Source organism: Thermochaetoides thermophila (assembly GCF_000221225.1).
Source record: "Thermochaetoides thermophila DSM 1495 unplaced genomic scaffold scf7180000011815, whole genome shotgun sequence".
NCBI classification, from domain to species: Eukaryota; Fungi; Ascomycota; class Sordariomycetes; order Sordariales; family Chaetomiaceae; genus Thermochaetoides; species Thermochaetoides thermophila.
Window position 1 is genome coordinate 755,840 of NW_006383031.1, and position 14,369 is coordinate 770,208.

The 14,369-nt window shown below is 52.4% G+C and overlaps 3 protein-coding genes and 1 non-coding gene across 4 annotated transcripts; 2 read left to right on the top strand and 2 right to left on the bottom strand.

The window, feature by feature from the left end:
- Positions 1-1,132: 1,132 nt before the first annotated feature.
- Positions 1,133-3,406, bottom strand: CTHT_0018230 (uncharacterized protein; the record flags this gene model as incomplete). The annotated part of the gene is made up of 1 exon (XM_006692258.1): positions 1,133-3,406. One exon carries the CDS (start codon positions 3,404-3,406, stop codon positions 1,133-1,135), a length of 2,274 nt encoding a protein of 757 aa, XP_006692321.1.
- Positions 3,407-5,578: 2,172 nt separating this feature from the next.
- Positions 5,579-7,493, top strand: CTHT_0018240 (putative protoheme IX protein; the record flags this gene model as incomplete). Its single annotated transcript, XM_006692259.1, has 2 exons — positions 5,579-5,585; positions 5,815-7,493. The coding sequence occupies 2 exons, from the start codon at positions 5,579-5,581 to the stop codon at positions 7,491-7,493; spliced, it is 1,686 nt and encodes a 561-aa protein (XP_006692322.1).
- A 1,046-nt stretch (positions 7,494-8,539) lies between these two features.
- CTHT_0018250 lies at positions 8,540-8,648 on the top strand. The gene is made up of 2 exons: positions 8,540-8,576; positions 8,613-8,648. It is a non-coding gene; the product is annotated as a tRNA-Met (tRNA).
- Positions 8,649-9,153: 505 nt separating this feature from the next.
- CTHT_0018260 (SANT SWI3, ADA2, N-coR and TFIIIB'' DNA-binding domain-containing protein) lies at positions 9,154-10,411 on the bottom strand (the record flags this gene model as incomplete). The annotated part of the gene is made up of 2 exons (XM_006692260.1): positions 9,154-9,789; positions 9,878-10,411. 2 exons carry the CDS (start codon positions 10,409-10,411, stop codon positions 9,154-9,156), a joined length of 1,170 nt encoding a protein of 389 aa, XP_006692323.1.
- Between the last annotated feature and the right edge of the window lie 3,958 nt (positions 10,412-14,369).

A 14,369-nucleotide genomic window follows, 5' to 3' on the forward strand; every position in this document is an offset into this window, starting at 1 on the left:
GCTAGGTCGCAGATAAGATATATATTACAGTCAGAACATGCGAGAAAAGACAAAAATTTTGCCGCAGGTCGGACAAACCATAGAGTAGGCCAAATATTGTCAGCGTGGCATTCTTTAATTGCTAAACAAAAACCCCGTATGCATGAACCAGATTTGTGCTTATACAAATTACACCCTGGATCATTTTACCTTATGAGAGTGCCTGGACAGGGTAACTATCGAAGTTGACATGATTAGGGGTTTGCCAGAGGAAATGGGCCTTTCTTGCTTGAACGCGAGTTGCCGTGATCAAGTACAAAAATATCTGTCTATCAACATTGTTGTGGTCCATTTTGACATTCTCCGAGTCCTAGTACGATGAATGAGAGGTGGAGCTGCGCTCAATTTGAAGTATCCAGCTTGCTACTGACGCCAGGCCACCCACAGCTTTTCCGTACTAGGAAGTTCATGTTCCTTACCTATCTGTGCTATTGTCAAAGTTCCTCGGAAATTCGTATGTTGAGCAAGCTTAGCGATCCAAATTGGAAGATTATGTTTTCATCTATGTAAATTATTGACCAAACACTACTAACCTTTGGTGATTGGGGGCCGCAAGAGCATGTTCTGTTTGACTGGTTGGATAGCTGCGCTGAGAAGCAGCTGGGCGAAGCCCCTTTTTATGATTTACCTAATCCGTCTTTGTAAGAATAGTTGTGGCACTTTCACGTCTTTTGACCAGCACTAACGACTTAACATCCGCGGCCCAATCAGGTAGACCACCAAGTGGCGGCAGACCACATCGTAGTTAAAGGTAAAATGTACTTTACGAGTCCACTGCTGCATCCTGGATCCCACCCCCCCCCCCGGGGACCAGGCTGTATATACTTACCACAAAATTTCAACAACTTAAAGTGCAATGAAGATTTGCAATCTACCACAAGCTTGCACGTCGGTCGAGATGAGACTGTACCTGTTTGCTTGCTTGCATGAACCTTTGCACCAGCATCTCATCTCCCCGTCCCGTTGAACACGAACCCATCATCCAATCATCCAAACCCTACCTCCTCTCCAGTTCCCAAGATGCCGGGCCGCCGCCCACTATCACTATTCAAAAAGAAAGAGTCCTATTCCCATCACTCACTCTACGAATGCCCTAGTCATCCTCGTCAGACGTCGCATCCTCAATCTCCTGGCCCCTCGGCACCAAAAACCGCCTACACGGATTCTCCTCCGTATTCCCCATCATGTACTTCTGAACCTGGCTACAAAAAGTCAAGAGATTCCTCGGCCTCCTCCCCGTAAACTCCAACCCTCCTTTAAAACCTCCAATATGCATCTGACACCACCTAAACCTATCCTTGTCCGTCTTCGTCCCATTCTCCCGATCAATCTTCTGCCTTAAGCAATCCAGCACATGCGTCCAGGCATCCCCCCACTCCAGTTCGACCCAGTTCAGCCCCGCACGTCTGAGACTGCGGTCGGGTATCGCGCCGAGGATGAACGCGGCCAACGTACCACGCTTGAGGACGGATACACCGGCCAGCTCGAATTCCCGCAGTTTTGGCAGGGGCGGTAGCCCGTTAAGCAGCTGACTCACATCATACGCACGCCAATAAAAGTCATTCAACCCCTCAAGCGCATGCGCAGGACGCGGATCCGGCGGGGGCGGCATGTTCCAATGGGCTGCGTTGTCTTCCGGCACGCGCGACGGGACAAAAGTATAGAAACGGCTGAGGGAGAGGCGCAGCGAGCGCAGGTTGCGCTGAGCGCAGCCGTAGATGATGGAGCCGAAGTAGCGGTTGAGGAGCTGGCGCTGGTACTCGCGCAGCTGGATCTTGCGCGTGACGGGCCGGACACTTTTGTCGAGGGAACAGGGCCAAATGCTGGAGACGCAGTCGCAGCAAGAGGGGAGGACGTGGAAGGTGGTTAGGGAGGCGCAGGAGTCGATTAGGTCGTGCCAGGGCGTTCTCTCGGTACGGCCAGGCTGGGATGAAGAGGAGGTTGGTGTTGAGGAAGCGGTAGTATCGTCTGGCGGCGGCGGGAGTTGGGGACAGAGCTCGATGAAGCTGGTGTACATGGGCATGACGCCGATCTCAAGAGTCTCAAGGCGAACGCCCGCACGGTACAGGGCGATCGGGAGCTCGGACAACAGGCGCACGCAGGCCATCTTGACGTCGACTTGGCCTGCGACCCACATATGCTCGATCTCGTCCCAGCCCCAGGGCTGGGAAAGCAGGTCCACCACGAATTCATCCACGTCCTTGGGCTCTTCGCGTTCGAAAAACCTCCATTTGTAGTCAGTCATGAACAGTGTGGGGGTCCTGGGCATTCGTGCTACAAGCTTCGCCAGCTCCGTGACAAACTCTCTACTCTCCAAGAGTTTGTATTGTTCCTCGTGGAGGGTGCGGAACCGTTCATGGCTTGCCCTCATGAGCCTCTGGCAACGGGCCTCAAATTCGTCCTTTGGCTTATAATCGGCATTACCATTATCACCTGCTGGCCGACCAAGAGCTTGGAGAGTTTCAATCATAACGTGATCCATCGTATTCAGGATGTCGTGAACTTCCCAAAAAAATGACTTATGATGTTTGCCCGCGTCATCAACATCATGATCGGCAGGGCCCTGTAGCCGATTTCGCTCGTCCTCAGCTAAATCGTACTTACACCGCTGAAATTCCTCGGTACTCTTTGCGTGAACTAAAATTTCCTCGAGACACAGGTTGGCATGTCTTAGATAATTCCAGTAGTCCAAAGCCGGTTGCTCTGGACAATACCGCAGAGAGAGCTGCAACCTCTCCACGCCGGATGCCATGAGCGGGTTTTCCAGCACTCGCCTCGCATGCACCAGAGACGTCGTCGTGACCGAGAGGCGCAGGATGCGAAACAGCAATGGTGTTGCAATCTTGTGTAAGCGACGACAAACCAGCCGGATTCCTCGGATCACCTCAAGGTTTTCTTCGCTCTCCCAGTCGGGGTCTTTTCGCTGCCACCTGAACAAGTTGACAATATAACAGAGAATCTCTGTTGGGAGGTCGAGGAGCTTCAAACGTCGCAGTCTTGGACGAGAGAGCTCGTTCGCTATGCTCCGTAGCTCGACCCTGCGGTGATCGAGTATGCGAGTGAGTTCCTCTCTTCTACGTTCTCTTAACATATACGCCAAGTACCAATTTGGTGCAAGGGGGGGAATCTTGTCGGGTTCCGGAGTTTGAGGTTGGACTTGTATCTGAATCATTTCACTGTATTGACGCTCGATCTGATCATATTCCCCGTCCGACATATCGTCGAGCATGCGCAGCTCATCATACAAGGATTGCAGATCATGGAAAGCGGATAACAGAGGCCTCGACTGCAGCCAGTCGAGAGCCCCGTAGGGAACGATAGATGGCAACGGCACTTCAAGTCCACTGACCAGGGTGATGAGGCTCATTGTCAAGGAGGTGCGACGCAAATTTCCAGATACAAGGAACACTTTACGGAAACCTGCAGGATGTTACATGTGAAATGTGGATAGTGGATTGAAGAAGTGCTGACGGAGAATCTGTTTGCTTCAGGCCCGGCAGTTGTGAGATTGGAGGCCTGATGCTCATGAAGCGTCACCACCGCGAGAGACGTTGGGAGATAAGATAACGATAAGATGTAAGATAACTAGATGAGCATCCAAGATAAGCGATATGACCTTGGGATATCCATACCCTAACCCTGAACGCTACAACCAAAGTACTGTTCTGCATCATACACCACATCGTACTACATATTACTACACATATGTGTCTTAAATTTGGTAGTCAGTGGGTCGGCAACTCCTCCCCAGTGTCGTGGGCAAGTGGCTCATACCTCAAAACCACCTCTACTCATAAAATCCATTACCTCGACAGAGCAAAGTTGGGCTTTGCACGCATCTAACTGGTCTGAGGAGGTACTACACACGATCGAGGACTCCACAGAATCTAAGGTCTTAATCGACCAGAAGAGTGGCACTATCTTCCTATTTACCAAGACGGTGAGCGAGGTGCTGGGAGACCCGTAGCAGTGCGAATAGTCTGTGGGCCTAGATTCTATCTACGGAGACTAAATTTCAGAAAGACTGTGGTAAGGCCTATTTTGGCCCCACAGAGGTTTGCGGCTGAGGCAGTAGCATCGGGGGTTGAAATTGATCATGCGGAGGAATTCGAGGTGTGAACAAGCTGTGGCTAGGTCTTGCCAGGGGCCGGAACCGGGAGAGGGAGTAGCGGGCGAAATACGGAGAAGTTGCTGTACCGGGACATGCAGCCTATGATGAGGCTGGTGATGGGCGTGCCGGTGGCGTGCATGGCGATGGGGAGCTCAGAGATGATTCGTACGACAGGCATGTAAATGACGAAATAAAGGTCGAGGCCGAGGGTTTTGAGCTCGGTTTAGCAGAGGGGGCGCGCGAGTAGGCAGGCAAGGTAGTGGTCTGTGTTGTCGGAGAGTGAGTGATATGAGCCGCGTAGGGCCCATTCCATGTCGTAGAAGTAGATTATGCGGGCCCTGGGCATGCGGGAGAGGATATTGGAGAGTTTGCCTGACGAGGGTGCTGTCTTGGAGGAGCTTGTCCTGCCCGAACTGGAGGAAGCGGATCTTTTAGCTTTCTGTCTCCGTGGCGGCGGTCTGCCGCGTCGCCTCGATCCAAAATCTTGCACATGATCGCGGCCGCCGCTGTTAAGAAATTCTCTCTGACAATTCTCAAACGAACTGGTGTAGTCCACCGGTAAGCAGCACAACGAAACATGAATTATCCAGAAGCCGCTGGCCATCAAGGGGCTTTTTGCGACCCGCTTCGCCAAACGCAACGATTTTTTTGGGTGATGTATAGGGCAGGGTCTCAAAGAGTAGCGGCGTCGCATGATACACGTGGGAGCGCTGGCACACACGGCGGAGGACTTCAATCATGTTTGTGTATGGGGGGTCCAGGAGATCATGTAGCCATTAGGCAAAGAACAAGGAAAACGTTTCTCCCAGTAGATCAAGGATAGTGAGAGGCCGCAAGTGCAGGCGTGAGAGCTCGTCAGCTCTCTTATGATAGGCTTGTCGTGGAAGATCAGTCTCTTTTCAGAGCGTTTCTACCACTTCAGCGGCGCAGTTTGAGTCTCCAACAGCAGCTTTTTGGGAGGATAAAGATCAATCCGGTTTCCTCTTACTCGTCGAGGAGATGAAGCTCGGTGTAGATGGAGGACAAATCAGACAGAGAGGATGGCTGTGGCCTGGATTTGACTCATGTCAGGAACTCTTGTCTTAAGTTCCCCGAGTATTGCTCTGAATTAGGTTAGACTTTCTATTTGTAACTCAAAAGGACTCCAACATCAGGAGGTATAAAACCCATGCCTTCATCCCGAAAAAAAAAAAAAAAAGGTCGGCATCCTGGGAGTTCTGCCAAAGTAAACCGACCGCGCTGCTGGAAAAGTGAAAGCTATTTTTGGGAGTTTAATCAAAGTAAGCTAAAACCCATACTAAGTAGGTGGTGTGAGAGTTTTTGCTGGAACACCTCTGTCGTCAATAAGATTATTAAAGGCCGAGGTTGAGTGGGATAAGAGGAGGAGAGAGGCCAGCCCAACCCAGAGTAGGCGAGTTCCATGAAGATATGAGAGGTACGTACCTATAGAGACTCACCGGGTGATTCTTGGCAGTCTTGGCATTATGGATCTCGCCAAGCTTCCAACCAGCTCCCAGCCGCAGCTCTATGTGCTGGGTGGCTTGGCGATCTGACCTGGCATCTTGGCAGCGGGGATCAGAGTTTTGGACAATCTCGCGCACTGTACAATAACACTGTGTAGTGAGCCGACGAAAACTGGAACTTTAACAACTGACGCAACACAGCGACATCCTCTGATCCCGACGGCGGCCTTCTCCCCGATATCCGCGCCCAATTGACAGTCTTCGACCACCTTCGTCATCGTCGACCCCTCGCGTGTCCTAGGCGACGATGGCGGTTGTGCACCATGCCGCCGCCAGCCCCTAGATCGAGTCTGCGACTCGCCCCGCACTTCGCCCTTTTCATCGAGGACGCCTACTCTTCACCATTGACAGCGACTTCACCTTCGCTCTGCTGGCCATGCTCGCTGCGCCATGCTTCTCGGTCGCCATCGGCCATGGCGAGGTCAGTGCGGATATATGGATCGGTTAGATTCGCGTCTACAGCGACCAATTCGCGATTCCTCAACAACACATTCTTCAACCCCTCCGACCCGCGCCAGCGCCTGCGACCAAATTATTTCCTCTCAAACCACTTCCTCCGCGCCAATGCCACGTCCGTAACCTCCCCGACATCCAATAGTTCACCTCCCGACTTAAACACTCTTCCCCCGCACCGCAGGCGACAGGCCCTCAAGCGCAATGAAGCCGACCAAACCTCCCTCCCCCTCGACGCCTCTGCGCGCCTAGCCAACGCAGCCGCCCAACATCCCTCACACTCCCTGCGCCGCAAGCTCTCGGCCCTCCTTTCCCTCTCCAAACCCCGTCTAACTGTTCTCGTTGTCCTCTCCGCCATGGTCCCTTACGCCCTCTACCCCGTCCCTTCCTTTCTCTCGTCCGCCGCCCTCGACGCATCAACCCCTTCCCTCTCCCCCCTCACCTTGCTCTTCTTAACCACCGGCACGGCTCTCTGCTCCGCCTCCGCCAATGCCCTCAATATGCTCTACGAGCCCGACACCGACGCCAAGATGTCTCGGACCCGCGCCCGTCCCCTGGTTCGTGGCCTTCTGACCACGCGCGCGGCAGTACTCTTTGCTATCCTATGCGGTCTGGCCGGCACAGCAGGCCTCTACTGGGGCGTCAACCCGACCGTGTCCTTCCTTGGCGCAGCAAATATCGTCCTCTATGCGGGAGCTTACACCCCCCTCAAACGCATCTCGGCAATCAACACCTGGGTCGGCGCCATCGTGGGCGGTATCCCGCCGCTCATGGGCTGGGCCGCCGCGGCGGGGGAGAACGCCGTCGGAGACGGCGGGTGGCGAGAGCTTCTCTTCGCGAGTGACGGCTCCTCCTTAGGAGGCTGGCTCTTTGCCGGCCTGCTTTTTGCGTGGCAGTTCCCGCACTTCATGCCTTTATCTTGGGGCATCCGCGAGGAGTATAAAGCGGCTGGTCTGCGCATGCTATGCTGGATTAATCCAGCCCGTAACGCGCGTGTTGCGCTGAGGTGGAGCATTGCTTTCATCCCGCTGTGTTTCGGGTTGTGCTTGGCGGGGGTGACGGAGTGGAGTTTTGCGGTGACCAGCACGCCGGTGAACTTGTGGCTTGTGAGGGAGGCAGTGCGGTTTTGGAGGTTTGAGGGGCATAAGGGGAGTGCGAGGGCCCTGTTTTGGGCAAGTGTCTGGCATCTGCCGGTTATCATGGTGCTGGCGTTGGTGCAGAAGAAGGGGTTGTGGGCTAGGGTTTGGAGGGGGGTTGTTGGGACGGGGGAGGAGGAGTTTGAGGAAGAGGAGGAGTGGGCGATGGATGAGGAAGAGGAGGAAGAGGAGGAAAGTGTCCCGGCGACGACTGTCTCGGCGAGGAGGTGATGACCTCATGTCTGCGGGGTGAGTGAGTGGCCGGATGTAATCATAAGCTTACTGCTACTGTGTTCTCTCAATTTTGTGTTTGTACATGTGGATATCTGAATGCTGTATACGATCTGGGTCGGTACAATCACCTGCTGAAATCTTCCTAAGCTAGGTGTTGAGCCGCAGGTCGGTTATCAACACTTTGCCCCATCCTATTGCTGTCAGCTTGTGGCCCAGCACTGGTGGCTGTTGGTCATCCATCCCGAACAGGCTCACCGATGTTGCTGACCAACGAACTTTTAATCCCCCGTGCCGCCGCCTTACGGTCGCAGGTAGATGAATATTGGCTTTTTGGGGTAGGACTGTTGCCTCTTCTACCATTGATAATGAGCTCGGAGGTCAAACATGTTACTTGGCTGCCCAAGACCTCCTCGTAGATTGGAGTGAACACCGTTTTATGAAGCACATTCTTGATAAATTAATTATTCGTCCGTCCCATAAACAACAGTCTACTTGATTGAAGCCAAGCATTGTGCTGTTAATTGCCAGAGGGCAATCGAGGTTACCAGGATGTCGTCGCCCTTCTATGTGAATGGCTTTACTACCGATAAGCCTAATAGAAGCCCGTTGTCCTGCTTTGCCCTTGAGCCAAACCACTACAAACTTGAGCTTGCTCTTAGCGTAGCAGTAACACGCTGTGTACCTCGCGTCTCGTATCCCGGTAGAGGAAGAAGTCTCCCAGGCCGTCGAGAAGCCACGGAGTCTTCTTTTCTTTCTATGGGTTCAGATTGTGCAGTGGGAGGAGAGGGGATTTGGGCTCCATCCCATGCTAGGGACTGGTTGGGCTGACGGAGGGCTAGAAATTTGTCGTTAACCACTGCCTACTCCCCACCTTGGTACCTATTGTAGGCAACTATTGAGAGGGGTACATTTCAGGAGGTAACGGAGAAACTCGCATTGAATTTAATGCTCAAGAATAAGATCTAGTATGATGGTGGTTGCCAGTGGGGATGCCGACCCCTCCAAAAATCCACTCCTGCCCCGGCGTCCGCAGCAAGTGACAAGGGAGCTTGGCTCAGTTGGAAGAGCGCAGGTCTCATACCAACCATTGGTGTGATCGAATTAAACATTCGAGTAATCCTGAGGTCGTGAGTTCGAGCCTCACAGTTCCCATCTCTTTTGCCGTTTTGACCACCACCTCCATTCCTTGGAACGGAGATATCGCCGGAAACATCGTAGAAAGTTTTTATCGGAAGTTCACTGTGTGCAAGAGGAGAATTTGAGGAGGGCATTATCAAGATGAGGAGGGAAGAGAGCCTAACCTTAGGGGTTGTCCGGCATTTCACTTTTCTCTCGGAAAACACAAAACTATGGCGATAGAGATACCTCTCTATATTAGAGTATTATACAAGCCAAGTTTCCCCGGCATCGCGGCAAAATACACAAGCTTCAATGATGCATGTTTGAACCGCAGTGCGATTGTTGTGTCCCAAAACAGCAACCCAACCCAGCAAACGCAGAGATGCATGCATGCAGATGCTCCCAAACGCCGAACCCCGAATCCATGGGTTCATCTTCTAAACCCCGAAAATCCCAGGTCACAAAAAGAAACCCTCCCTTGATCCTTCCAAACGAGCGAACTGCTAGGCAAACGGTAAACACCCTTCAACTCCTCTATCTAAGCCGTCCCCTGCCCATGATTATGATTCATAATCGACGCGATCCCCATCCCCAACGACGAATGACTCCCATTCCCATTTCCGCTCCCACTACCTCCCACAGCCCCGCCGTGAGAATGAGAGTAGTGATGCCCATGATGTCCACGGTGATGGCTCTCAGTAACCGTGTTGCTCCCCGTGCTGCTCACACTACTACTATACCCATGATGCGCACCATGATGTTGTGTTGTGCCGCTTGCGTGATGTCCATACCCTCCCGCAGCAGCCGACGAATGTAGAGGCGGCGGAGGCGGCGCGTACCCCCCATACCCGCCTTGGCCATGATGTCCCTGCTGGTAAGCAGCAGCCGCGTATGCCGACGCCGACGAGCTAGCGGTGCTTGCCGCGCCTGGCGTAGAATGCGGGCCTGCGTCGGGAGAGGAAGAGTACGGCGTTGCGGCGTCGCCGTGGTCATCGGGGACATCCATGTCATCAATCGGGGTCATTACGTCGAGGGCGCCGGCGCCGGTCGGGTCATCGTCGTCGCCGTAGAAGGATGCGCCTGGGGGAAGGGGTTGGCCGTTGGCTTCGTTGCGGCCGCGGCGAGAGTAGGCGCGCGCTCCAGAAAAGATGTTTTTTAGGCCGTTGGACATGAGCTGGTGAGGGGAGAGGGGGTCTTAGCATGGATATTCGTGAAAGAGTGAAAGAAGAAAAAAAAAAGGGGGGGGGGTTTAAGTGACATACTTGATGCTCAACAACCTGCCACTTCTCGCCACACCGGGAGGCGAGCGGTTGCCAGATCTCCTTGCGCATGCTCATGTACTCCTTGCAGACCCGCTCGAAGCGCCTCGCGTCAAAGTCGTTCTGCCCCCGGCGCTCCATCAACCGTTCGTGCCTTTTACGGCATGCATTGCCAGTCTTGTTTGGGAAGGCCTCCCGCTGGATCTGGTTCCAGTTCTTGCCCATCGCGCGAAGCTGCAACAGCTTCGCGTCTTCCTCAGGGTTCCACGCACCTGACGAAGCGCGGTGTTGAACGGGAGGGACGGGTCCTCCTACTGGACCGCCCATGGACGTTGGGATCTGCAGCGGGGGCACGGCATTGACAGCGTACGGGTCGTACGTCATGGGGAGCCCGCCGGTCGGGGCAACGTAGAAGCTGTCGGACAGCGGTCGGGTATTCTGGTAGTACGCCATTGTGGATATCGAGGACGGCAGAGACGCCGGAACTGGTTGTTGTTGGTATTGTTGGTGGCTCGGTGTTCTGGTCAGGTCGGGCATGGTAGGGAGTTTTCTTGAGTCAGGGACCTCTCTTTGTTGAGAGAGGTTAGATTAAGGTAGGTAAAGAAAAACGAGATAATATAAAATGCTGAAAGTATATTCGCAATGAATTCGAGTTCGGTCTAATAACGACGAAACGGTGCGTGTGCGAATGCAAACGAGTAACAAGTTGTCCAGCAACTTCGAGAATGAAAGCAAGCGAGTGGATTCAATCAACGAAAGACAAAACAGGTAAAACCGGAAAGCAAGGAAAAAAAGGAGAACTGGCCGCCGAAACCTGGTCTATGGTGAACAGAATAAGATCAGGAAGGCCAGGCCAGGATGAGGTGGAAGAGCGGGCTGACTTATACAAGGCCAGAGGTCCAGCAGAGGAGCAAGCCGACTAGCCGAGCGGATGTGCGCTTGGCACCCACGGATCTCAAAAACAAAACAGAGGGCACGTTTCCCGGTTGGGCAGTCAAATGGGTAGAAAGGCAACCAGGAAAAAAAGCTTGTTGGTTTGGGGGGAAGGGGGGGGGGAGTGTGGTGATCCGAGACAAGGGCATAGACTGTGTCGAGCTAGGCGAGCTTGTTCGATGAAACTGAGCCAGTGTGTGTGAACAACCGCATGGGAGCTCCAGCAGCCACTGTTAATGGCTGGCCGAGTCTCGGGAAGGCGTATGTTTGGAAACAGGGCGGCTACAGGAATAGGTCTGTCCACGTTGAGTAGGGCGGCTAACAGTTGGTCTCCTGGAGATTCTGGGCTGGAGACTTTACCCACGATGCAATAGTTCTGCCAGGGGTCGGTTAGCCTGCAGAATACAATAGAGAAAAGTCGCAAAACAATCTGCATGCAGATTTCACAAAACAATGCATAGTATCAAAGAGTCTTGGTGTTGGTTCTCAATGGATGCCTTCTTATAAGCAGCTCATTATTCCTCCTGAATGCTCGAATCTCTCACAAAACAGTTATGCTCGCCAACAGCTGGTTAGCATCAGCATCTCAAAACCCGTCTCAGCCTGCGAGCCAAGTGGCATCAAGTTACTGTGCCGTAACCTGATGTCTTGACATCAGGTATCTGAGCATCTGATCCAGACCTGTGGTCTCTCACTCTGGGCTCTGAACTGCAAAGTGAGGAATGAAGATTGGTGCCGCGGATCGCCAACAACGCACGAGCGCGGTAACAATGGGTGGGTCTGTGGGGAGCGGAAGCACCAGCCAATGGCATTTTTCTAAGATGACAAGGGTTCCTGACAAGATCGCAAAAATAGCAAAAACAGCGGCTCGCATCGACAGGGGTTGAGCTAACCGCCAGTCTTCAAGCCTTGCATCCAAAGCAAGCCTTGTTGCGCCGCGCGTAGCAAAACATACAGCGAAACTGCCGATTGATGCTTGGAATTATCTTCGAATGATCCTCGCAATTTCACGGCTGCAACGAGCAATGGGTTGGTTGCGAAAACATGGAAGATTGATTTCGACAGCATATTGACAGCTGTGATACGGTCAGTCAGCCCAACATGCAAATGCAACGCGGCCTCTGTAAGAGAGACCAGCCAAGAGCATCCAAAACCCTAGAAAGCCAGAAACGACGACCGCCAGGCCGTTGGAAATGGACATCTAGATTATTTCCGTCTGCAGCTGGCCGACTTGCAGCTTGAGGCCCGTTTTGGACCCTTCCAGAGACCCTGGAAGTCCCGACAGGACGGCATCCTGTCAGCTTGAAGAGATCGTCAGGTACTTGTCCCGATGGAAACACGGAATCTGCAAAGTCATGGGGTGCATGTCCGATCTACCGCGCGACAATCGCGTTTGTTGGCATTTAGGACCCTGCAGAACTCTATCTTAATTGGGAGATTTGAACGAGGTTGCCGCGAAGCAGTTTTATTGAAAGTAGAAAATAGCTGGTATGTTCTCGGGTCTGCAGTTTACTTGGTAGCCGCGATGATCAGCAACACTGGGCGATCACCAACGATCATCGGCATCAAGCGCGGATTTTGCCGACGGATCTCTCTTCACGTCGGCGATCAAAACTTCTTTTGGAGGCGATTCCTATAATGGGAAATCGCTCTATAATACGTGCATTGTTTCAAGTAATATGAAGCAATCTATAGTCTCGTCGGATTGGCTATTTGATGACCATGGAGCGTTGCCGGACGAAGCTGACAGTGGATCGATCTGCAGAGGAAAACCGGGAAGAAAACAGCCGCGCGTCAGTCTGAGCTTGCCGCCGGAGCACGTGCACTGACTCCACTGCTTCGCTACCATTGGCTCGATCCTCCAACAACTGGCGCAGAAAGCAAACGCCGAGCTTCCGATCGATCAGCTTAGGGCCCACCATTGAAGCTTAGCGGGGGTGTTGTTTCTGCCCTAACAAATCCAGAGGCAACCCCCGCAACTGTTCGTTATGTCCCTAACTTTTTTTTTGCCCTCATTGAACTCTTCCCTTTCTCATTCAAGACCAGATGCAGTTCTGAATGAACAAACCGTTGATTGCTTTCTACCCCTGAGTCAGACATGCAGAGGCGCGCGTTTGTTGCGCCGCTGCGACCCAAGAATGCTACAAGTGGTATCACGGCCCTGGATCTACAGTCCCCCAGATCATCGACGTCTCCTGGTCATTGTGTTTTTGTGCCTGAGGAGCTCATCGACGCTCGCACAACTTAAGCGCCAATTCAAGCCAACTTAGCGAATCAAGGGGGTTCGAACAAACCTAGGACATGAAGTGTTTAATTCAAACAATTGAACAAGCTTGACTCGGTATCTCTTCCATGATTAACTGGTGCACATGCTGCAGTTCAACGAGCGATGCAGTCACAGACCAAGAGACAGTTCCCCTAACCCAAGACAAGAGCTGTTTCGAAACAACGTGACCTAGTTTTGACTGGGCGGCCACGGTCGCATTTAAGGCCGACTTTAGATGTCGTACCCAATTCAGCCCTATACGACAACCTTAAACTTGACCATGATTGTGGCCGTAGAAAACGGCCTGAAAGTCAGGCGTTCGACGCGAGTCTCAAAGACGACAAATCACCAACAGGAGTGCAGTCTTATCTTTGTGATGTCAAACCAACAGCTCTTCAATCTGGTATCACGCGAAACAGCATTCTATGCTTATCTGTTTGGTAATAGTAGTACCTGTGTCATCGATGCTCTTAGCTTAGGTCTTGCTACGCCGCATCTTATCAGATCGATAAGATTCGAGTTGTTGACGGTTTGCGGAGTATCTCTAGAAGTGGTTGCCAAGTAAGTTGACAATTGTGCCGTCAAAGCTGCGGCGCAGTTGATCGCATTGCTGATCTGAGCTTGGGTTTGCGGGTGCAAACCCTGTGTCTATCGTTAGGTGCATCCTTACTTGGATTCTGGAAGTACAGAAATTTACTGAGTGTACAGGATATTCGAGCAAGGAATTCGCCCACAACATTCGACCAAGTCTCGCAACCAGTCTCTTCTGAAGCTAGCCCCGTTCACCCCGTTACCGCTTCTCTGTGTGAACAAGATGCTTGTTCCATTGGCGGACTACGTTCACATCGGCATATTCTTGATCATACCCTTTACTCTACAACATCGTCATCACCAGGCCATTGGGAACACGGTTCCTTTGAGACGTCGTATAACAAGACTTTGCTGACAAAAGCTAACAACTGTACCTACGACATCTACACCATGTGAAACAGTGCCACGTGTGTCATATATCTAGATCTCATGGGCCATTTTGCATTCTTGGACTCCAAAATTAGGTCATCCAGCAAAACAGTGGGCCGTAATTGCCAAAAAAGCCTAGCCCTGTAGCCTTCTCGCACATATCAGGCGGCTGTTTGACTGCCACAACTAGGTCACGTGGTTGGGACATGAGGAGTGGCTGACTCTTTTTTACAACAAAATATCTGTTGCTGATGACATGCCTCGGATAAGAGTGTTTTAAGACGTATATGATGATAGGATTCAGTAGGCGTGCTTATTCAATGGGAAGAGAACGCC